General features: G+C 41.1%; 2 protein-coding genes across 14 annotated transcripts in view; one reads left to right on the forward strand and one right to left on the reverse strand.

Moving 5' to 3' along the window:
* Positions 1–334: 334 nt before the first annotated feature.
* Positions 335–4,553, reverse strand: mdh1ab (malate dehydrogenase 1Ab, NAD (soluble)). The gene is made up of 9 exons (XM_057047447.1): positions 4,416–4,553; positions 3,887–3,985; positions 3,338–3,434; positions 1,885–2,060; positions 1,639–1,761; positions 1,375–1,551; positions 1,121–1,234; positions 872–964; positions 335–761 (listed from the first exon to the last, which is right to left on the reverse strand). The coding sequence occupies exons 1-9, from the start codon at positions 4,416–4,418 to the stop codon at positions 639–641; spliced, it is 1,005 nt and encodes a 334-aa protein (XP_056903427.1). The 5' UTR covers positions 4,419–4,553; the 3' UTR covers positions 335–638.
* wdpcp (WD repeat containing planar cell polarity effector) overlaps positions 4,514–23,480 on the forward strand; it is a 43,340-nt gene continuing 24,373 nt past the window's right edge. For 7 of the 13 annotated variants that reach the window (XR_008952659.1, XR_008952660.1, XR_008952662.1 and 4 more), the window contains exons 1-9: positions 4,514–4,621; positions 5,189–5,291; positions 13,600–13,684; positions 15,754–15,798; positions 17,715–17,765; positions 18,696–18,766; positions 19,535–19,594; positions 19,845–19,959; positions 23,118–23,254. Coding sequence is in view for 9 of the 13 variants with exons in the window: in XM_057047431.1 (XP_056903411.1) it covers positions 13,624–13,684; positions 15,754–15,798; positions 17,715–17,765; positions 18,696–18,766; positions 19,535–19,594; positions 19,845–19,959; positions 23,118–23,254 (540 nt within the window). In the remaining 4 variants the exon portion in view is untranslated. The other 6 variants (XM_057047430.1, XM_057047428.1, XM_057047427.1 and 3 more) reach the window with 6 other exon arrangements.

Raw genomic sequence — 23,480 nt, forward strand, 5'->3', positions numbered from 1 at the left:
CACTTTGAGACTACAGTGGCGGGTTTTACCCTATAGTTTGGGTACACTATGCGCCATCATTTGTGATGTGAATTTTAATAATTATCCGTCACGTAATTTTATGTTAAATGGTAGTCGAGCATATACTAGGAGACACCGCCCCCGTGAGGCCTAACTGTGCAATTGCGATCTAATTATTGTTTTATAGTTCAGCTTCAAATAGTACATTTTACTCTTAATGGAAAGATCAAACTTGGAAACCTTCTAAATCTTGTTTTTAACTGACAAATTAAAAGCATTTTTTTTAAAAAAAAAATTAAAATGCACACAAGTCACCAGTAACGCCAAAGAGGAGTAAGTTTACGAGCCTTTATTTGCATAATGCAAATAAAACTATACACAATAACCACCCGTACAAGGACTTTGGGAACAATACAAGAATTCGAGCTTGCCAATTATTGTCAGCATTAGTTTAATTTCTACATAGTAGCCTCCCAGATGCACAATTATTTTCTCTACTCAGAAAAACTCGTACCCTCTGGGTCTCGCACGCACGCACGCACACATACATGTATATGTAATAATACGGGGTTTGGTGGAGAATATCACAGACGTGCATCTGGAGTTTTGTGCAAGTCGGGTGGCTCTGCTGGATCTAGTCATACTCCCAGGAAAGCCAAAGCTGTATCCCTCTCCTCTATCAGCTCTGCTGCTGTTGCATCCATCTTTGCTTGAGAGAAGCTATTGATGCCAAGGCCATCGACAATTTTCCAGGACTTGTCCTGAGGATGCAACATGAGTTAATTTTCCAGCATTTCACACATGAATATCAGGCGACGTTTACTTCTGGGTTTTTATAAGATGTTGTTGTGTGAACACAGGATTAGATTACCTTGTGAATTTGGACAGGGAATGAATAGATGAGGTCATCTGGGACTCCATAAGAGTTGCCAGTAGAGTAAACACCCATGGAGACAAATTCACCCTAAAAGAAAAATATTTACATATATACATTTTTCCCCCAGTAGTGATACTTTATTGCATTGATCATCACACCAACTTAGTCACTCATATGTCTGAAGTCCGTAAGGCTTATATATATTAAGAATCTGAAAAAAATAAATGCAGCTGTGGCATTAACCTCAGGGGTGCCAGTCCAGATATCCCTCATGTGGTCACAAATGGCCTTGGCTGCAGACATGGCGCTGGACAGCTTCCGTGCCTTGATGACCGCAGCACCTCTTTGCTGCACAGTCTGCAGTCAAGTGATGTAAAAATATAATTGTCAATAATACCGGTCTGCTTTAAAAGTTAAACAAGGCATTTTAAAGGCAAGATTTTCAAGCACAAATGTTAAATGTACTCCACACGCCAAATCATAGGAGGGAAACTCACAGCGATGAACTCTCCCTTAAGCCAGGCTTCGTCCTTGATGGCATCGAAGCAGGTGAGCTCACTCCCAGACATGTTAACCATACAGTGATGCACATCTGGGTACTGGGTGGAGGAGTGGTTGCCCCAGATGATCACGTTCTTCACATGGGTCGCAGGAACACCGCAACGCATTGCCACCTTTAGAAAGCAGATGAAGTAAGAAGGCTAAGTTTCATTAATTGAGTTGAGAACTGAAATGCAGTAGGAGGTAAAAAGTAAACACGCCTGAGATCGAGCCCTGTTGTGGTCCAGACGGGTGAGACAGGAGAAGTTTGCTTTAGGGATGGAGGGAGCAGACTTGGCTGCAACCAAGCAATTGGTGTTTGCAGGGTTTCCAACCACAAGCACCTAAAAATAAATAAAATTAGCTGAAACACAATCTTGAGACTTCACCATCACTCCTTCAACGCCGTATTTTAAAATTTACAGCACTTAAAATGGAGAAAAGTAGTTTAAAAGCACTCTCTTTACCTTAACAGTCTTCTTGGAGAACTTTTCTAGTGCAGATCCTTGACTCTTGAAGATGGCCACATTGGCTTTAAGCAGGTCCTTCCTCTCCATACCCTCTTTCCTCGGCATTGATCCCACCAATATGGCAGCATCCAGATCCTTGAAGGCAACTTCCTCCATGTCGGTGGCAATAATGTCTGAGGATTATAGTGAAATTATAAATGCTGCAGGTTGCATATGCTTATATATTTTCATTTACCCTTTTTCAAGTATGTGTATACTGTCTCTCACCTTGTCTTGATAATGTAATCTGCCATTTTTTTTATAATTTATTTGTCAAATAGAAGTAAATGATTGTCTATCAAATAAGTTACTATCAAATAATTATTTATTTTTTTTTTAAAAAATTGTGGCACATGTAATTATATTTTAGGATTTGGTGTAAAAAAAATAAAATAAAAATCACAGTGCAGAATGATACATATATGTATATATATGCATTTTGTCAAATAATGTAACATTCATAATAATCAAATCGTATCACAAACCCATCTTAAAATTAAACTTGGTTGTCTCTACAGCGCACCACGTCCAAAAATGCATTTTTACCAACCCCAAGTGTGACTTTACTGTATTGTAGGGCCGGGACCATCTCAATGCATGAAGTGTTGTCTTTGCAGCACTGTTGTTAAAACAGGGGCCTCTCACAGCCTCGGTCCGAACAAAGCAAAACGGCACCAATGCAAAGGAAAAATTCCAGGTCACAAAGCAGACGGCACGTCATGGTGCCTCACGACTGAAGTCATGATGGCATTTACGCACCGAGCGGCCTTGTCGAGGACACGAGTGCTTGGTGGAGCACGAGGATACGGTCTCAATATTACAGTTTAAACACAGCAGTAACGAAGACTTTAGGCTGCTGTATCAAAGCAGGATGGTCTGTGTTAAAAGTATTTACCAGCTATGTGCACATCTAACCCTGTCATTTTAATATGAACATGAAAGAACTCCATGAACAGATAAAGCACATGTCTCACATATGTTTGAGCCACAAATGCAAAATCACTCATCTAGTTTTTCCTGAGATTACCTTTTAGCTGTTGGCTATATTGTTTCCCCTGTTGGTTTTGTAGACTAAATAAGTTGTCAAGACTGTTGAATCCTCACTGTGTGAATTCTGGTGTTTTCACAGTGTAGCTGGGAACATCTGGTGAACAATGCCTACGTCTGCAACTTATATCGGGCACTTTAACTTGATCCAACTATAAAACCTATATGCAGGCCGTTTATTTGCTTGTTTGTGGGGGATTTTTGTGCAAAACACAAAAGCTTAATTTTGGTTTAATACATTAAATCTTCAATCAATTCAGAATTCATAGAGCATTTTCACAAACATGCAATAAATACATTTTAAAAAGTGAAATATGCAATCATCTTATTTGAAAATATTTTTGCCACCATCTTAAATGTTTACCTCTCAAAAGTGGGAGGGCACAGTCCTGCAGCTCCATGACAACACCTTCCAGAACTGGAAGCATGGCAGTGATGTCCAGAAGGAGCAAGATGATTGGCTGACAGGAGCAGGGGGGAGTAGAGAGTTCATGGAATGAGATATAAAACACAACTAAACATGAATGGAAGTGAAGTTCATGCTTCAATCACATTCAGGGGAGTGTTTTTAGACAGTGAAGGCCTGAGCCACACGGAGCACTCAGGCTAACATACTCAAGTCATTTTAAAGTTGGTCTAACTTTACTGGCACATGATCCATTTAACTGACTTCAAGGACAATCCTGATTTAGGCTGCCCAGTGCGACCTGATCCCCTACTTCCATGGAAAATTCTCTGGTGGGTCACTGTGCAGGGACGGCATGGAAAACTTACAATTATAGCAATTACACTGGCAATTGGACTTATGCTGTACTTCTTAGAATTCTGCAGATTACAACATCCAAGTGAGATCAAAGTAGCTGCAGTGGAGTTTTTTTTGCATGTGTGTAACTGGGCCAAAGCTCCTCTTTACCTGATCTTTGCCAAATACATCTCCCTTGGCAATGCTGAACAGCAGGGAATAGGCAATCTGCCCAGCAGCACCAGTCACCAGAACTCTGATAGGCTCAGCCTGCAAGACACAATGCTGTGAGCACCAGAAAGAAATGGACACCTTAATTGTTCAGAGCACATGGTGGAGGTGTTTATTCGTGTCAGGAGGATTTACTCAAGCTCAGTTAAATATAGACGCTTCTTCCCATATATGCATCAGTGTTACATAACAAAAGGAGTGCACTTGTATTCATTCAACGTTAACTCTTACCAGCTTCAGCAGTCTTCATTTAATACAATTAACTGAACTATATGCACTGCAAATCAAAACGCCAGAAATTAATCGGAAAAAAACCCCACATAATTTTCTGTTGCGACAACGCAGAAGGTTCGCACGCTTTCACAAAACGTTTTGGGAATATTTCACGTCAAAAACCACAGCCCAAATGTCTGTTTAGCTACGTTAGAAGGGATCACTAAACAGACAAACTTCTCCCGTTTCTACTCACCATGATAGCACGACAGTTTGAATAAGCTCTTTCTCCTGTCGCTTCCGCCACTTGTGAGCACTATTTAAGCTCTTGACTAATCACGACACTTGTCGCCGTTTGACGGCAAAGGAATGTTGCTGGTACTTGTAGTTCTTCATTTGGAATGTACTTGAAATGGATTTCGACAGTTTACACAAGCTGCAGCGAAAGAGGCCTCGGTATTGGTATGGCATCTGTAAAGCAGTATTTATAAAGCGCATAAAGGATTCTGAGTCTAAATGTGTTAATCCAGTGGCTTGATGAGTGCTAGCTTGGTTAGCATAGCATGATAAAATGAGTTTGTCGTTGCTTAGCGACCTGAGCGTAGCGGCAGCTAGCATCGTGAGCAGAGACAACTTTGTGTCAGAAAATTAAGCAGAAAACACACCTTAGCTATTTATTTACCCACCAACCAAGACGCAGTATAATGACGTGAAATCCATTGATTAAATGCAAAGAATTGTGATTCACTTTATCTCGCCGAAGTTAAATAATGCTAACTAAATCAGTAGCTCATGTTTGCACCGACTAATGTTTGTATTTGATTTAATTTAATAATTTAAGTTTAGAATTACAGCATTACCGCTGAGCTGTCCACGACAGGATACATCATTAATCAAGGTTCAGTTAAAATACAAATATGTTCTACTTTTAATTGGGGAAGAAGTAATCCTTATCCAGCCGTCCTGCTTAGCTGTGACTCAAAACTAACTCGAATTGTCTATTTCTTCATTGATTATTCCTGCCTTTAGGTCGAATATTTAAGTAATCTGCGGCGTGCATCATGTGTTTCAACGTTTCCCCTCCGAGCCTGAGCCTTTCTTAAAGTGTAAAACTGCTTCCTCCCACTGTCAGGTGAGTGCCAGATCATTTTATGGCCCCGTTTTAGGTTCTTTGAACAAACAGATGTTGTTTTGCCTGTCTCAAGACAATCTCTGCAAACGTTTTTCTATGGCTTTTTGTAGATGGCATAAATAGATTGAAACAAATTCTTTGCATCCAACATACATTTCGAGACCTGGAGTTTGGCCTGACTTGCCAACAAGTCACCTCAGTGCTTTTGTTCATGTGTTTTTCAAATGTCTCCCACTTTATGCATTAAAAAAACAGCCTCTGCAAAGCAGGTCCTTATATGCAAATATAAATATAGACATATAATGGTATAATTATTGGTGTTATTATTATTATTAAGTACAATTTTAACATGTACCAGTAACTACAAATCACTCAAAATATTGTGTGCCAGATTAAATCTAGTTAAAAGGTTTACATCTTAAACTATTATTATTATTATTGACATCTATATTTACTAAAGGAAATATAACAAATGGTTTTTTTGGGGTCTTTTTTAGGTCTATTGATATATTGTCCAGTGAACAGATTGCATCTTTGATGAGATTACCACTGAGGTTGGTCATTAGCGGATCTTTTGTTCTGACCTCTGACCTCTGACCCTTTCCAGACATTTTCTGAAGTCAGTCAATAAAACATCCTTGACAGTTCCGTTTATACTTTTTAGCAGACAAAACTGTTCATAGGATCCTGGGATTTTTATAAAACTTGAATATTTTTTTTCAGCAATGCAAATGTTTTATTGCATGCTTTTTGACAATATTTTTTTTATATTTATATCAAAACCACGCTGTACTGTCAGCAATTGCGATCTCCCGTCATTACTTCAGCATCCATCAGTCATTTTCCTGTTCTCACGGCTGATTCTATGAGCTGTAATAAAATAATCCAACAGATGTCCCTGTTTGACCGTAGCACAAACTTCTCAGGCGGTTACTTGGTAATAGCCAGTTTCACTCTCTTGGCCCAGACCAGGAATAAGCCAAAGATAAAAGAAGATTTTTATAATCTTGGAACGATTGCAGATGTAGGATGAATAAACATTCTTTTTGATTGTTTTTAATATGTGTATGCAGCACTCATATCAAAGCAGGTTAATGTATAAATCAGAAACTGAGGTGAATCAAGACAAGCTAGCAACATTGGATTTTACAAGTGGTGAAATAATTGAGTTTTTAGTTCTTTCTGCATCAAAAAGAAAAACAACTGTGATATCACAACAAACTGTGATATCACAAGGCAACAAACTGTCCATTCCAGACATATTTCATGTGTAAACCATGTTAAGCACATCCCCCAGATTACCTTTTTCTGACCCATCATGCCTTGTTTGTATTCAGAATTATCCAGATGATGCTGCAGAAATTTCTGCACTGTCTGTAGGACCGAGGCCTGAAGGCCTTTAGTGATTCGTGGTCTACCTTGATGTACTCCTTCAGTTCCTCTGTCACCTGTGATTACACCTGAGGCACTTTTCTTGTTTTGGAATTTAGAACAAAGTGACCAAACCTCCAGTCTTCAACAAATGCCACAAATTCCTTGTTGCTTGTTCATTAAACACTGCAAGGCTGTCTCTCAAGGCTGTGCACTTATCTGTCTAATGCATTTGCTTTAGCAAATGGTCCGTGACTCCAGCTGATTGGCAGACCTGTCTTCTTTTTAATCTCAATCAGATGCACGATAGTAGATCACAGCTTTCTTATTTTAGACTTTCTCGCTTGTGGTGTGACTTTGAATGTGTCCTCATGATCATTTTTGTGAGATAATGGTTGTTGTTCTGCCAGTGGCCACATGGCGTCACTATACTGCCACAGGTGGATGTCGTTCCTCTGGTTAAACTGGGATCACTGTCCAGTCCCACACTTTTTTAAAAACTCACTGAAGGATGACCAGAATTGTGGCTGCAATGGCGCTTTGACTGACTGATGTGGCAGCAACCCCACTTTGGAGAGGATGTGAGGTGGTTCGTGTTTTATCAGCGTAAATGTGTTAGCATAATATGACTGGCTGACAAGCTGCACCTAGCCCACTCACACCACCTTTCAATAACTTAAAGCCTCAAATCCATCCAACTGGACTGGTGGTGGCGACTTGGTGTCGATGCTGGCAGTCACAGAACTGTGGACAACCATAATGGGCCGTGGCACGCTTGGGGGCCACGTAGTCCACTACATTCCTGGTGCATCCAAAAGACTAGTTGGGTTGCCTGCAGGTTACCCGCAACAGTGCTTGTTGCTGTTTGTCTGCGCTCACTAAAAGGAAAGAATGTTTTCCCCCACAACATGGCTGTGTGGGGATTAACACCCATTCTGAGTGGCCCCAGGTCGTGCAGCAGATGCTAGCCAGGATAGTGCTTGTTGCCGTGCCGACAGCTAGCCAGCAGGAGTGGACCGCCTAGACAATGTTAAGCCTAAATATGGCAGGTTTCAGTCAGCAAAGAGGCAGTCGAACATTAGAATGACTGGCTGTTATTAGGCATTATTCATGCGCAGTGATCAACTGAGATCATTAATAACATATTCTATATCTCCGATTGGTCTTGACCATAGCTCATGTTCAAACGCCGTAGGCTCAGTACTGTTAAAACAGACTCGATCAGCTCAAGTGGAATCTGAGAGTGTTGGGTTTACAAGAGCAAAATGTAGATTAAACAGATGTAAATCATCCGTCAGAAATCACTGCTGCAGCTTTAACGATCATTCTCTTCTAAATCCTTTTCCATTGTGTATTTATGACAATTAAAATCCCAAAACCTTTAAAAAATAAATTTAAAGAGGCCTTAAAAAGATGAGTAAGTCAAAAGCAAAGTTTTATTTTGTCATCTCTCCTCTAATAAGTAGTTTGAGTTGTAGGTGCGGCATTGTTTCGTGTGGTTGTTTGATGTGAAAGAAGAACTTGTTCTCAGACAGGTCTACCTGCAGGGTGAATGTGTTTAACACCGGGCCCGGTACAGGCCCCAGTCATTTCATATCCATCAGGCTAAAGAGAAAGGATAGAGGGTCAAACGAGGCATGCAGAGAGAGCAGCTTTCAGCTCTGAATTAGCAGGATTGTCATTAGTCTATCTTGTGCCGGACACACCTCAGTGTCCCAAACACTAGGGCTGGACTGCTTTCACACACAACTGTGTGTTTAAAGGTCATGAATTGTGTGCTCATTTTGTGTAGGTTGACCTGCAAGTTAGGGTCACATCACCAATCACATTTGCTTGTAAAAACAGCTCATTTAAGAAAGCACTGAGTTTCTAGAGCTGTGGTTTATTTCATTTTTGAGATTTAGGTTTGAACGGTTTTTAGCTGTTGCCAAAGTACTGCAAAACAGTCTAAGTTTACACCACCAGTTGCTTTTAAAGGTCATATTGCTGTGATGAGCACGATAGCTCCAGCACTATACAGGGGCTTCTGCAGCAGGGGGTTGAAAGAGATGCGTCCATCTCTGAGGTCAGAGCAAAGGGAACAAACTTCTTGGTCCAACTGCCATCGATGTCCAACCACTCTGTGCCATGTCAACCTGTCAGAGAAGGAGGCACGAGCCGCTGAGAGGTGTCCGAGGTGTCATGGCCTCATCTGCGAGGTGACAGACAGCCCGTGTGTGAGATTGTGACGGGAAAATAAGACCACTGAGAAGTCTAGGGGACGTTTATCGTGACCTTTCGTGTTGCAGGGGTCCGGCTCGCTCTGTGAATCTGACAATAACTTTAAAGGGCCGTGTCTTCCTGAGCACTTATGACAAGTGTGTGTAGGTATGTGTGCAGGTGTCAAAGCAGCAACACTTAAGCCGTAGGTGTCAGCTGCGAAAATGCAACTAAAGGATACTTCTAAAATTAAAGAAAAAAAAATATATATATGAAGTTATGTACCATTAATCTATTTCATTGAACATAAAGATAAAAAGATAGATAATCAGTCTGGACAAATGGACATATCCTAATATTTCCTGTTTGTTTGTGAGCCTATGTGTGTTTTCCAGTATATGTTTTTGTGGTCAAGAGGTGAGGGACGAACAACAGGGCAGCAAACAGCTTTAGAGGCGGTAAATCCAACACCATAAACAGAACTGCGGTCCCTGTGACATGTGTAACCTTCGCTGTGACAGGGGACAGACACCAGAGAGCCACACACTCCCCGAGAATCTCTTTGAAGTTGGCCAGCAGTCGTGCATCTGGTTTGGAAGTATTGTGTTTCCTGCCCTTGGGTGCAGCCGGAGGGCAGATGCACCAGGCTTTTAGCGGAACACTTGCCAGGATTAGGCCTATTAGCTGAACAGGAGTGAAAGACAATCGGCCTGGAATCCACTCTGATTGTGGAAATTTTGTATTGTCAGAAAACATTTTTGGGAGGAGGGTCTGCTTCTTTCTCAGCTAAACTCAGCGAAGAAGATGGCACCAAACACGTATTTTCTCTGCCTGTTTCAGTCATTACGGGTGCTGTGTTTGCATTTCTGCTCCAGGTGCTGGGTAAATACCTCTGCTGTAAGTTTTATATCTTTTCAGCCACTTTCTACCTCTCTCCCTCCATTACCTCCTCTAATGACGTTTACACATCTGCTTAGAAGTGCCTCCACTCGTCTGCCACTCTGTCCATTTCTCTCTCTCTCTCCATTCCTTTGTTGCTAACTTTAAGAAGTTAGAACTGCTTTCAGCTATTGAGTCAGTAACCTAATATAATGATTGTTCAGAATTGTGTTTGAAAAGTGTAAAGAAAGGCTGAGCAACCATGTTGTAATAAGATTTTTATCTCATCAAAATGTTGCATCATTGGCCATAAATCTGTAAATTCCAAACACAAATTCTTGCTCTATATTTCTAGAAAAACTGAACTTTTAAACTCTCACCTCCTCGCGCCCTCTGAACCCTGAGCCGTGTCTTTTCTGCGCGCACATACACATTTAAGCGCACTCGCACACATGCAGACACGTCCTAGTAGAAATGTGTCACCAGATAGAGAGACCTGCCCGGCGGCCACGTCGCTGCAGCTTCATTTTCCTGCTGATTGACATGCCAGGTAAACTGCTCAAGCACATTCACACACATGTCCACATGCATGCAGAGCGACTGTACCTGTCACCTCTGTTCAGCAGTATTACCTTTACCTCATTTTGTTCTGCCTGTCCATCACTTCTATTCTTCTTCTGCCGGCAGCTGAAAGGACTCCAGCGGGACTTTGTTAAGTGTCTGTGTGAAAGGCTTTCGGCCTGCTGCCTGGCGCCACTTTGCCCACCCTCCACTCTCTTCCAGCGACCCCCCCCAGTGTTGTAATACGACAGTTGAGAAGATACACTGCAGTCGCCTGTGGTTGTGTTTGATTGTGTATGCGCGGAGGGGTAACTGTATACACCGGGGCCAGACGTTACAACACTTTCACGCGAAGGGAAAATATATTTCAGTTGGTCTCTTCACTTTTTTCTTTTCCTACTGGGTGGATCTAGTGGGGGCTCTAACCCCAGAGGCTAGAGTGTTTATTACAACCCAAAACGCCACAAAAGAACTTTTTCATTGATTAGTGAGGCAATTGACCCAGAAACAGCAATAACATCAAGTTACATTAAGGATTTTCTTTCTTCGCAATGAAATACTCGTAATCTAATCTTTTATTAGCAATTTGGACAAGCTTGCAAAGAATCCGTCGTGAAACTTAGTTCCACCTGTATATTGTTAGAATCTTCTTTACCATTTTGTATATGGTCTCAGTTTTCACAGGCCTGTAGACCTTGTTGGACTTCCATTCTTTAAAGTAGCTAGTTTTTACTTCCAGTTGTGTCACTCTTTCTGCAGACATACGTTATCCTTGAATTTTGTGTCCCTTCCTTTGCTGTGATAGGAGACTGGAAGTGTGATGGCTTCTCCCTACAGACTGCTGCAGATAAGCACTTGTGAATCACTTTTCATGGACTCATATGTATGTAAATGTGCGCATGTGTACATTTCCTCAGGTATCCCAATGCTGAAAGATAATAAGCATCATAGTGTATGTATCTGTCCATGCATGTGTGTTTGTGTGCCATATCAGAAGTGTGAGAGATGGGAGTGCATGTGGTGTAGCACTGACTTGAGTGCCTGAGTGTGTTTACTGAGTACATGAGTTTATTTCTTGAATACATCTCATATTGGAGAACATCCACTTGTAGACTCTCAGAGTATAGATCCAAGATGCTCCATTTGTTTTATTGGTTCTAAAAACATCAGAAATAAAGTCATTGACAGATGCTGTAATTCAGTGCTGAGAAAGCATGGTGAGAGTAAGAATGACTAAGGTGGTTCCAAGTCTCTTAATGTTTATTTTATGTCTGTTGCTGTCGCTCTCTCTTTCTCTCTCTCTAATTGCAGTAGACTGAGGGCTGGACTGAGGGATGACAGACATGGGTGGTCAGCAAATATGAAATCATTTGCTAATAACTTTGAATCTATTTCAACATAAGAAACATTAAGTTGAAAACAACTGTTGATTTTAGCCCCCACCTGCTGACAGATGATGCCTGAACCCTTGTATGAAAGGTAAAATCTATATACTATATAAGGAACTCTATGTCCAGACATTTTCAGATGCAACCTTGTTGCATGATGTTGCAGATATATAGTTTCTGTCAACTGTCATACTATCATGCAAATTAATGCAGTTTATTTGAGTCTTACATAAATTAAGAAAATTATTAAATTAAGTTCTTTTTCACTTTGGTTGTATAACTCTAAATAAAGAAAACATTCCTTTTATTCCTGACTCACTGTAAATTAGAATATTATTCAAACATACAGACAACGGGTAAAAATCTATTCATCTTTTCACACACACACACACACACACACACACACACACACACACACACACACACACACACACACACACACACACACACACACAATAGCCACCCAGAGGGGACAGCGAAAGAAGAGCAGGGAAAGATGCAGAGAGCAGACAAGGTCGTAGTTCCTGTGGACTGTCTTTGAAAGAGGAGTCATATGTTTTGCCTCCCTTCCTTTGATGTTAAAGCAGCCTCTTTACTAGTGTAAAGACATAATACAATAACCTAGACCCCCAGCCCTCACCCAGTGCTCTGCACACTGGCTGAGCAGCTCTGCAGGGAGTCGGGTAACCTAAAGCAACCCCAAACAGAAGTCAGAATCAGTGTGGCAGCTGGCCAGGAGCTGGGCTGTCTGTCTGCCTGCGTATGGGTGTGTATTGTTTACCTTCAGCACAAAATCTTAAAGATTTTGTGTCAAAAATAGGTTTTAATCATTCATTTAATCACTTTACCAACCACCAGTTTTAGATTTAGTATTGTTTTTTTTATTATTATTATTCTCTAGTTATAAATGGCTTCCAGTTGTTACTAGGAGCATTTAATTCACAAGTAGAATTTTAAATCCAGTTCAAAATGATTTTTTTTTCATATTTCAAGTGGCAGAGGTAACTGTATTTTTTTTAAATGCTAAAGGTGGGGCACAGTGAGTAGGCAGAAATAAAGCATGAAACATGGAATTGATGGTCCTCTGAGAGTCATATTTTTAAAAGTGTAGTTGAGGCTTTTGTGTATGTATAAGGAGACCAGATTGGCAAATTTGCAGACAGACATGATGATGTAGTGGAATGACAGCTGCTGTAAATGATTTTCAGGTGTTGTTTATCTTAGTCCCTGGTAAGAGGATTACCAGTACATCTTTAACTAAGTCTTACTTACACAGCTATGGTTCAAAATGGAGTCCCATTATATAACCTATTATTTTCAAGGCATTTTTAGCACTAATTAGATAGAGACCGGAGACATGATGGGTCGAAGATGGTGATATGAACCCAGCCTCTACCTCCAAGTAGAACAAATGTCATCAGAAAATAAATGATCGGTCCTTCCCAGAAAACCCCACAGAGACGACCAGAAAAAGCTCTACACGCTAGCCCTCCAGGAACAAACGTTAACGGGCTGCAGGAGTTGTCTGTCATAGACCTGTCTTGTTTTGACTGCCTGATGTGAGGAATCTCGCCTGCTTTGTCTGAACTGTCAGCGCTAAAGTGTATGTCCATCGCTGCTCACCCATCATTTGTTGATGTAGGCATTTTTGATCCATCTCTTCGAGTCGCGTCACTTAACATACACATAAAATATAAATAGACGCCTGTTCACTCTTAAATATTCTCCAACTGTTGTATTTCTTATGTGTGGCCTGGTGGTATACATGGAAGTGCTTTTTTGACCCTCACACCTATGAATGTCAGTCTTTATCTTGCCCCCACGAGATAGTCCTCTATGATTGGTTCATCCGCCCTTTCTTTTTCCCCATCTCTTAATTTGCTCTTTGTTGTACTCGTCCCTCTCGGCAGACTCAGGTTACACTCCTCCGTCAGATGGCGTCTTGCCTGGCTGAGCTGCACTTGTGGTCCACCAAGAGCTCACTCAAAGTCAAAGGTAGCACTTATCAGCATGTTCAATCTCCTGCTCTCCCCACAATTGTCTCTCTGGTTTTTTCTGTCATCACTCACTTTGTTTTCACACCTTCTATCCACTTTAGCTGTATCATCTTTTACAATCAGGCTCTCAGTCAACACCAATTCACTTTCTCCACACCAACTTTAAATTCTCATGTGTTTTTGTTTTAGTCTCTTTTGTATTATGCACGACTTAATCTGTTCATGTTGTGGTGTCTTGTAGTTTACATCCAACATACAGAGTAATGTATGGGGAGGATTGCCATTGTTTGGGCAAGGAAAAGGTCAATTCCACAATTAATTTCCATCAGTAAGGCAGTGCTTTCAAAAATCAAGAATAGTCACAAGTCATGTTACAGTAGATGCAGATTTAGACTTTGTATGTACAGAGGTGTCACGTCACATGTTTCACCCACACAACAGTACACCCTACATGCATCAAGAGCCATCAGGTGACCTGTGCTTTATAAAGACTACATTAGGTTTTTCTATAAGTTTGACTCTTCTGGCAGTTTTGGGTGTGTTGTCCAACCATTTATCGGTTTATCTCTAATGTTAGACAGAAATTCTGCTCCTCCATTTTCTTGTTTCCTCATCCCTTCCGTCCTGTCTCGTCTTTCACAGTCTGTTGAGCTTTAAACAGAGATAGTGTCTCTTGGAGAGTGACTGCCTTGAATGTGTTTTTATGTGCATACACAAAAGTACAACATGCTTTATATCCAGGGTGATGCTGACATATCCTTATTTGTTTGTTTTTTCCATTGCATGTGTCTTTGGACATCAGGTAAACATGTGCATGGATACATCTGTGGAAGGGACCAATGTAGCTGAGGTGTAACACTTTTCATCATCACTTTTTTTAATTGCATATGTCCGGTCCAAAACACAACAGCAGAGTCATAAAAGCAGCAGTGCCGTGCATTAGTATACAAGTAACCTGTGCTAATCACATTCAATTTAAGAAAGAAAAAGCCCTTATTACCTTACATTGAATAATGACTGACCATTAGACCATTTTTACAGCCTCAATATACATTCACTTTATCATTATGTGTTATAACGGTTGTCTCGATCAACATAATATTCATAACGATGCAAACAAACTGTACAGGCACAGCAATTAGTTAAAAATGCATATTGCCAGTTGTTATTAGATCTTGGAAGACACTGGGATATGCTCAAGGTTATAGTGTCAGTCTCAGTCCCTGAAATGGAAAAAGTGCCATCAAGCCAGAACTAAGAGTGTTGTGTTGTTGTGTTTGTATGCCTGCCATCAGCTAAATGCTGCTGTGTGACCTGGCCTCCTGAGCAGCTGCAGCCACAGCAACAGTGGAGCGATAAAGAAACGATGTGTTGTGCGAATCTCTGGCTGCTTATGGTTTGGGGCCTGCAGGAATAACACTGAGAGAAACACATCAGCTCAGCATTTTGTGTGTATGTGTGCGTGTGTGTGTCTTCATGTGTATATGTTTTCTTGTACATGCTACACAGTGTGGACCAGAATAGTGGAAAGTGAGGACATTTTGTAAAGTCCTCACAATTCTCGGGGCCATGTGAAGGTAAAGAGCTGTGTTTAAAAGTAGGGTTAGGGTTAGGCATGTGAATGCTAGGGTAAGGGGCTGGGCTATGTATTATTCAATGTGTGTGTGCTCGCTTTGGTGTGTGGTGTGAATATATATAAATTTGTTACATGTTATGCAGAAATCTTTTATGCTATCTCTGGTGGGGATCGATGAAGGCTGACTACTGTCTTTATTAATACCCCTCGTCCCCCTACCCTTTTTTCTATTCTGGCTCGGACCCCCCAGCCCATCATCCCAGCTCCTCCTCCTCACAGGGGCCTTATCTCAGCTCAGACCCCAGTGTCGACAGACGGGACAGGCCGGTGGCTGATAGTGATTGTTTATCCCATGGTGTAAAATTGCTGATCTGTCTTCTGCTTTTCTCTGACAGATAGATGTTCATCTCTCTCTCTTCTCTCCCTTTCTCTCTCTCTCTCTCTCTCTCTCTCTCCTCTCTCTCTCTCTCTCTTTCTCTCTCACCCCACAGATACAGATATTGGCACCTATCAGTACTACGATAAAGGCGAGCCAGGTAAATAGTGTTTATATTGGATGTGTGTTTGCCTTTCAGATAAGTGGCATCAGTTTTGTATTTGGAATGGTTCTGACTTTCTTATATATGAAGAAGAGCTTTGCACTGTAAACACTCAGACACAAATTATTGGCCCTGTGTGTTTCAGTGTCTTTTAACCTTTAGTCACACATTCTTAACTCCACAGATGTTATTAGTATGTTGGACTGACACCCTAAAACCTTATATTACATGCATCGCACATGCTGCACGCAGGTTATTAGACCTCTCTGGTTCTATCTCTGTCAATCCCTGTGTTCCTGTTGACCCTGGGCCCTGTCACACAGCAATAGAAAAGCTAAACTGTTGACTTTCTCCTAGATCACATAGTAAGAGGCCTTATGTAGTCCATCCTCATGTTGCCTGAGGCCAGGAAGGCTTTACCATTCCTCACCTCACAGTTTTGATGGTATCAAAAGACCTATCAGGTCTTTCCTTTTTGTATGTCTAATCGGGTCTTCTGACCACAATACTCCATCCAAACATTACAAGTTAGAAATATCCTATCGTCACTAACTATTATTATGACTATTTCCACTTCCAGTTTTTCTTCCTCGCTCTCTCTTCCTTTTGAGCCATTTCTGACCAGATTACATACTGCTTTAAGTCAATGGACACACTGGACTGCAGCACTATCAAACAAGCTCAACTCCTTATTTTCTATCCCCTTAAACATAAATAACACTGTACAATTTAAAGACTGTTTGTTTTGGTCTATTGTACTTGTTTATGTCCAATATTTACTTTTCTTCAAGATTTATTTTGCCCATGTCAACGTCTGAGGCATAAATCTGGATATTTCAGGATTTTACGTCACTCTCTATATGTAGCTATAATTTATTGTCTCCATATTGACATATTAAATGTTCATTTGTATTTGTGTAGTATTTAGGGTTAATTATGCCTTTTGTGTGCCCTCCGTCTCTTCCTTTTTGCCTCTCATCATGGGGGATTCTTCGTTCTCTCAGAAACTGACTTCTCTTTCATTCCCATCTTCAGTGACGAGATGATGCTCATGCTCCAAATCCTTTCATTTGGAGGATTACTAAACTGTGGCTTGATACCACAGTGTAGGGGGGATGGGATAGGCAGAGTAAGGAAGCCGTACAGCTATCCAAACATTTACACATACTGCTTTTATTGCTTGCTCAATATTAAATGTTGAGACTGACTTTGCAAAAAATCAAGCCTCTAGAAAAAAATGTTTCGTTTTTTTAACTGTAAAGCCTGACTATCTACAATTGAAATGACCCTGTTTATATTTTTAATTTCATTTCACTTGATGTATTTGTCAGCGAAACAACACAAAAGGTGTTAGACATGATTTTACTGAATGCTTTTTTTTTGACAAATAAAAGGTGACAAAAAATTAATGTGGATCTGGCTCTGAAATATAGATAACAACGTGCTGCATCCTGCACTAAACAATTGGTGTAGATTATTCAGTCGTTTGATTTAAAAAGCAAACAAACGTGCAGTTCCGCATCTCTCCACTAGAGGTAGACCCAGCCTCATCAGTGCTGCTCTGGGGGACCCCTGCAGCCAAAACACTCCCCGCCCTTTCTACCCAGCCCGGAGCAGGTGCCCATGTCTGGGCCTGTCTGGCCCCTCACCCCCTTATCTGATTAATACTACTAATCCTGGAGGTGTTTCTGCCTGCCAGAAAAGACGGCCATAGGACTGGCTACGTTCATGCTCAGAGTGACCAGGCCATGAGGCGCGATTGTGGTTTGTTCTGTGCCAACGCGTTCCCTCAGAACTAAGGGGGTGGTTTGAGCTCCAGCTTAGTTTTCAGTCCATGTTGACAAAAGCACGTATCTTCTACAGTAGTTTTTTTCTTTTTATTAAAATGTCTTAAGTTCTTCTTTTGTTTTCAGCCAATCCCCTTGAGCATCATTACTACAATGAGAAACTCCATTTTTCTGAAGGTAGGTTCGCAGCATTGGTACTGTAATTTAACTTCCTCTACATTTTATATTTAAATTAGTAATTTTCTTTTATAAATCATTGTCAATTGTCCTACTTCCTATAAAGTCCCGCCTCTCTTCCCCTCATACTTTGCATTTCACTCAGTAGTGGAATATAAACACCCTTATCAGGAGACAAACACTCATCCCCCTGTCCCCCTGTCCCCCTGTTCCTCTGGACCCCACCTTCCACACCCTCATTTGCATGCATCTTACTGTTAATGGAGAAAAATATTTAAAAAAATAATGTTTTCTTTTCTGCCACTGAACTTCATGTATGTACATGGGCATAAGCAGCTACACAAATTCAATTAACTGTATTTTAATATGCTTCCCTCTGTTTAACCACCAGAGATAGATGGGAAAAGGGAATGGAAATTAAAGTGAATGGGCCTTGGTGTTGTAAAGGAGATATGTACTGCTAACAGCGAGGTTGCATTTGGGAGATAACACAAGAGCATCAAAAGTCCTCACGATTAAATATTTGCCTCTCCTCAAGGACCTGTGTGTGTTTGTGAGTGTGTTTGAAGAGATGTTTTGCATTCACTAGACTCTTTAGTAGTTTTTACTGTGGGGCCTTTTTGAAAAGTCTTACTTAATATAGTATAGTACTTAATGCTGTTGTGTTTACCTGGAAATTGAATGTGCCGGAACAGATTTATTGAAATAGATATATACATAATTGCCTTTTTTATTTTTCTAGCTTCTTCCTTTTATTTACTCTTCAAGAAATCCCTTCTCATGGATTTCAACTCATATAGAGAGGGCCACCCTTTTTATGGAAGATATTTTTAAAATTCCAATTAGGACCTTTTAACCCACCAAAAACAATCCCATTTCATTCTTTGCCAAGTCTCGTGATCTTTAAATTCTTTGTGTTTTTCCTAATAGCTCGAGGCTATTCTTGGACTCCCAAGAACCAGCGACCACAGAAACTACGGGATTCGCTGAAGGAGCTAGAGGTACCCGCCTCCTCCATTGGGCCGTCCAGCACGACTCCTCCTCCCTCCCCTCTTGTCTTCTTCCTCCCTCTGGGGATTTTGAAAGTTTTCCCTTTCCGAAACGGGCGATTGATTAACAAATAGGGGCATTCTCCCTCTCTTCTCCCTCTCCTTTTACTCTCCCTGTCCTTCCCGTTTGTTCCCCATTCTCCCTCTCCTCTCTCATCACCTCTCTTTCGACCAGGCTCTGTCATCAAGAGGGATATTTGAGGGGATCAGGGAGCTGCAGGCTGCCCCCTCATCTTCTCTTCCTCCCTCTCCCCCTCCTTTCTCTTCCTCCTTCCTTTCCTCTTGCTTCATTCACCCTCCTCCCCAACCTCCCCCACTCCCTCTGTACTTGTGGCCGTACAGACCAAGCTTTGTCTGATGGATCCTGTCTATGGCTGTTACACACATGCACACGCACTTGCCATTCACCCACCAGCATCACCCATAACCATTGTCTGAAATCACCAACACCCCATCTCACCTCCACACCCTACCTTCTTCCTCCTTCATACCACTCTCCTCCCATCCAATCACCCCAGCTGCGTATGGAATGTGGCAGCAATGATACACACACGGCGCACGCACACACACACACACACACACACACACACACACACCACACACACACACACACACACACACACACACACAGGTAAAAAGTTGTAGAATGTTTTCACGTGTTCACTTTATTTTAATGAGTTCTTTTCTTTTGTTTTTTGTGTATCCTTGATGCCCATTCAGGAACTGTTGCAAATCCACACCTGCGTTTGTATCAGATGGAGGACAAAGAAATGCTGCCAGGTAAGATGCTTCACTGAGATGGGATTATTGCACACAAGAAAATAAAATCACATCTGTTTTGGTGGCTTGAATGATATAAAACCAGCTTTACTTATTTACTTTCTTTAACTCAAGGTTAGATTGATAAAATGCTAAAAATCGGTTTCTGAAGACAGTTAAGGACCAAAAACAGTTCTTAAACCACCACTTTTTGTCTGTGTGTGTGTGTGTGTGTCTGTCTGTCTGTGTGTGTGTGTGGGGTTTCTTGCAGGTGATGCTGAGTAGCGGAGTGCTAGTGACTCTTACCTTAAATGGACCTCAACTTGAGCAAGTGTGTGTAGAGCGCACATTAGTGGGACGCCTTCCAGCTAACACCGTGACTGATGGTTAGTTGCAGACGACAATGGTCCTGCTTATTTTCTCATACTCTGAAATTCTTTACACTCGGTAACTGAGCTTTTTTTTTATAGTACATTCAATCCTAGCAACAGTTGAAGTGTGTTTTGAGTAATATCGTGATGCTGCTGGCCATATGTGCTGTTACACAACCATCATTCCTCTTATGTTAAAATATTGTAGCCTGACAATAAAATCCAAATCATACATCTCGCTAGTTTAATCGTGTTTGCCAGACTTGATTAATTGTAATTTTGCTTATGGTTTTGCCATTGCAGATTTAAATATGCTAAAACCACATTCACACTCTCTCTCATTTGATATTTGCCGTTTTAAAACCTCAGAATTAGCTACCAAGTACTTTCTGTCACACTGTGATTGTGCCTTTCCACCTGCTCACCACATATTCAGCTTGACATCTGCCACCCACGCTCCCACATGTGCACATTCCCCTTTCTCCTCAACACTTTCGCGCACAGACACTCTCTCGTGTGCACGCTGACTCACAAAGATAACAGGTGCCACAGGTGAGCAAGGCAACTCCACCAACTAATTGCGGGCAAATCCTTTTGTGCTGCGTGTGTCCGGGGGCCTTCCCTTAAGAGCATCCATCAGTGTTTTTCCTCATTGCATGTTTCTCGTGGGAGTACCGCCCCCCCTTCCACACTGTGCTCTCTTGCTCTACAGACCCAGCAGGAGGGAATAAGGGGCCGTGGACACCGGCCCAAATCTGCTAATTATTTCTTTCTTTCTTTATCAATTATTTGTTCATAACACCGCCCTCCCTGCTTCCGTCTAGAGTCTCCAGATACCCGATAAACCCCCTATAGCACAAAAACGCAAGTCTTATGCAAGTCTAGAAAGTGCTTCCCACATATGGCATTACAGCTGCGTACACATCAAGTATGTATAATATTACATACTTCTGATGCTATACTCATATGTACAGTATATAATGGTGCATGCTGCGACACACATACAGCTGGACAGGTACATAGGGCACACACCTATCCCCCCGCTGAGTTCCATTCAAAGCCTCAGAGGCACTAATTACTAGAGTAATGGTGGTTTGTGTGTGCATGAAGGAGGGCGGGTGGAATGTCAGAGGTAAGAGGCTGTTCTCACATCTGTCACCTGTTAAATTAGCCTGACAATTACAGAGGAGAGCCAGACTGGCTCGCACTGTCAAACAGAATATCCAAATAAAATAAACTCCGCTTTACAAGAAAAAAAATCTTTATTTCCTCTTTTGTTTTCTTGGCAAAATTCGGGAAGCAGCAAGAAAAACGTGTTTGTCAAAATGACTAAAACATCAAAATGATCGGTTTTGTCTTAACATTAAAGTTTGACTGAGTCAAAGTTTCAGCGTTTTTATTGATTTGAATTTTTGGAAAGGGATTTTTAGATGCTGAAATGAGAAAACTGATCTTTTCATTATTCAGGAAAACTCCATTTGGCTTTAAAAAGGATTTAATTGATTTTAGGCCAGCTAGCAACTGCAGTCAGGACTCTATATTAAACAATGGGGGAAAAAGCAGAAATATTGTCATCTCTTTGTAAAACTTTGCATATGTATTGGTGCTTATACTGTTTCCACCATGAGCTCTCATTGCATCATGCAGAGCAGTCGATTACACATATTTTTCACCATCAATTTATTGTCATCTTTTGGCCTGAGTGCTGGGCAAAGCTGTGCATATGCTCTATGTTTAAGCATCCATAAGTGATTTTTCATAGCCAGTTTCATTTACCCATGTTTAAATGTGCTTTGGTTAAGCCCATTGGCCTCTTAAGTCAACATGCTGCCGAAGAGATGGCATTAAATGGATTTAGAGGAGAACATGTGTGTGTCTGTGCGTGTGTCTGTCTGTGATTGTGAAAAGAACCATTCATGTTTTAGCATGTGCTTAATTGTCTTGTGTTTGTGGCTGTGCATTTGTATGTTGCATATGTTGAGCTCTGTGTATAACATATGTTGTGACGTTTGGGCTGCAGTTATCATTCAGTTCACCAGCTATAACTCTGCTTGTGTGGCTCAGGGGGGGATGGACGGTGGGTCATGTAGGTCTGCCTAGTCTGCCCCTTAATGCCAAATCAGCCACCTGGTCCCAGATTGGGCCACAATCTGGTTTCAGATCCCAGCCTTCATTTAGGAAGGAATGGGATTAAACCTAATCCCGTTTATAGATTCCCACTGAGATCAATACTAAATTGCATTTAACTTGATTTGTTAGTAATCTATTACAAAGACGCTTACTATTGCATTAACCGTTATTGTGAGACACTAAGGCATCATTAATGGCTGTATTTTGTGAAGATTTAAGCCTCGTACCCATTTTTAATACAAATGCTTCATAATCCAACTCTGACATAGTGATAGTCTGACTGAGTTGACCTGATTCGAGATGCTTGTTGGGTTTTTTCCCCTGTATTTTTTAGCGATGTTTCATTTGCCTATCAAATATTTGCATATTAATTTGAAATTTTCACACAGCAGGATGATGATTTGAAGTGTAATCACACCAATACTGGCATGTTTATAAATACTCACATGCCGTGGGTAATTGGTGGTTAGATTTCTAAATCTCCGGGTGCAGCCTTACTCCTTCAACTCAAAACAGGATATATCTGAGAGACATGCCACCCCCCCCCCCCCCCCTCTCCATTTAATTGGTTTCATAAACAGATTAATTTGAAGGGGGGGATGCTTAATTGCTAATCAGCATTTCCATGCAGCTCCTGAAGAGTTGAACAGGATCAAGTGTGTTCTTTTACAACAAAAAAGACCTCAGAGTCTGCTGTACACTGACATGTAGAGAGATGAGAAGACTGAGGGGAAAAGAGGCACAAATTATAAGGTGATAGGGAAAAATTAAAGTGGGGAAGCAAGAAGGTGACGAGAGAGCGCACTGAAATTTGGTTTAAAAGAAGGTATAAACTTGTCACTGTAAATTCTAAAGCTACTCACTCCCACTCGGTTTCCCAGTTTGGGATCACGATTACAAATAAGAGACAAAACTTGTGAATGTTTAACAGCTCTTTATTCTTGTGCATCTGCAATTAGAAAGGTTTTGAGATTATTTGAAACCTGCACTTGTTTGATTTAGAGGATGATGTTCAGTGACAAATGTGGTGATGTCATTCCCAGCGGTGCTGAGCGATAGGCTAATCCTGCTGTCCTTCCTGGAGCAGAGCCAAGTGGCTGCAGTCTACCTCAGCCAAAAGAACCAGGAGTCCCCTGAGACCAGCAGATGCACAGATAAACTGTCACCCTCTGAAATAAAGGTACAGTGAAATTAATAAGAGGAAGTGCAGGAGCACTTATGTTGTTGTGAGTAAGAAAGGAAAAATAGCCACTTACCGGTATTTAAATGTTGTATTCAGAGAGACTTATCATGCAAATTTTGTTTTTTTTCTTTTTTTTTAACAGTAAGCCTTTGTTAACCTATTACTAAATAAGTGACTAAATGATGACTATATTCATACATTTTTCTTCCTTATCCTTTGGTTT

This window comes from Takifugu flavidus, chromosome 11, assembly GCF_003711565.1.
Source record: "Takifugu flavidus isolate HTHZ2018 chromosome 11, ASM371156v2, whole genome shotgun sequence".
Taxonomy (NCBI): domain Eukaryota; kingdom Metazoa; phylum Chordata; class Actinopteri; order Tetraodontiformes; family Tetraodontidae; genus Takifugu; species Takifugu flavidus.

Excerpts from the sequence above, each read along its gene's own strand:
- mdh1ab (XM_057047447.1), bottom strand. Across the intron at positions 3,435-3,886 it reads ATGTATTTGGCAAAGATCAG|CCAATCATCTTGCTCCTTCT; the intron begins GTAAAGAGGAGC and ends TGCTCCTGTCAG. Across the intron at positions 965-1,120 it reads TCTGGACTGGCACCCCTGAG|GGTGAATTTGTCTCCATGGG; the intron begins GTTAATGCCACA and ends TTTTTCTTTTAG.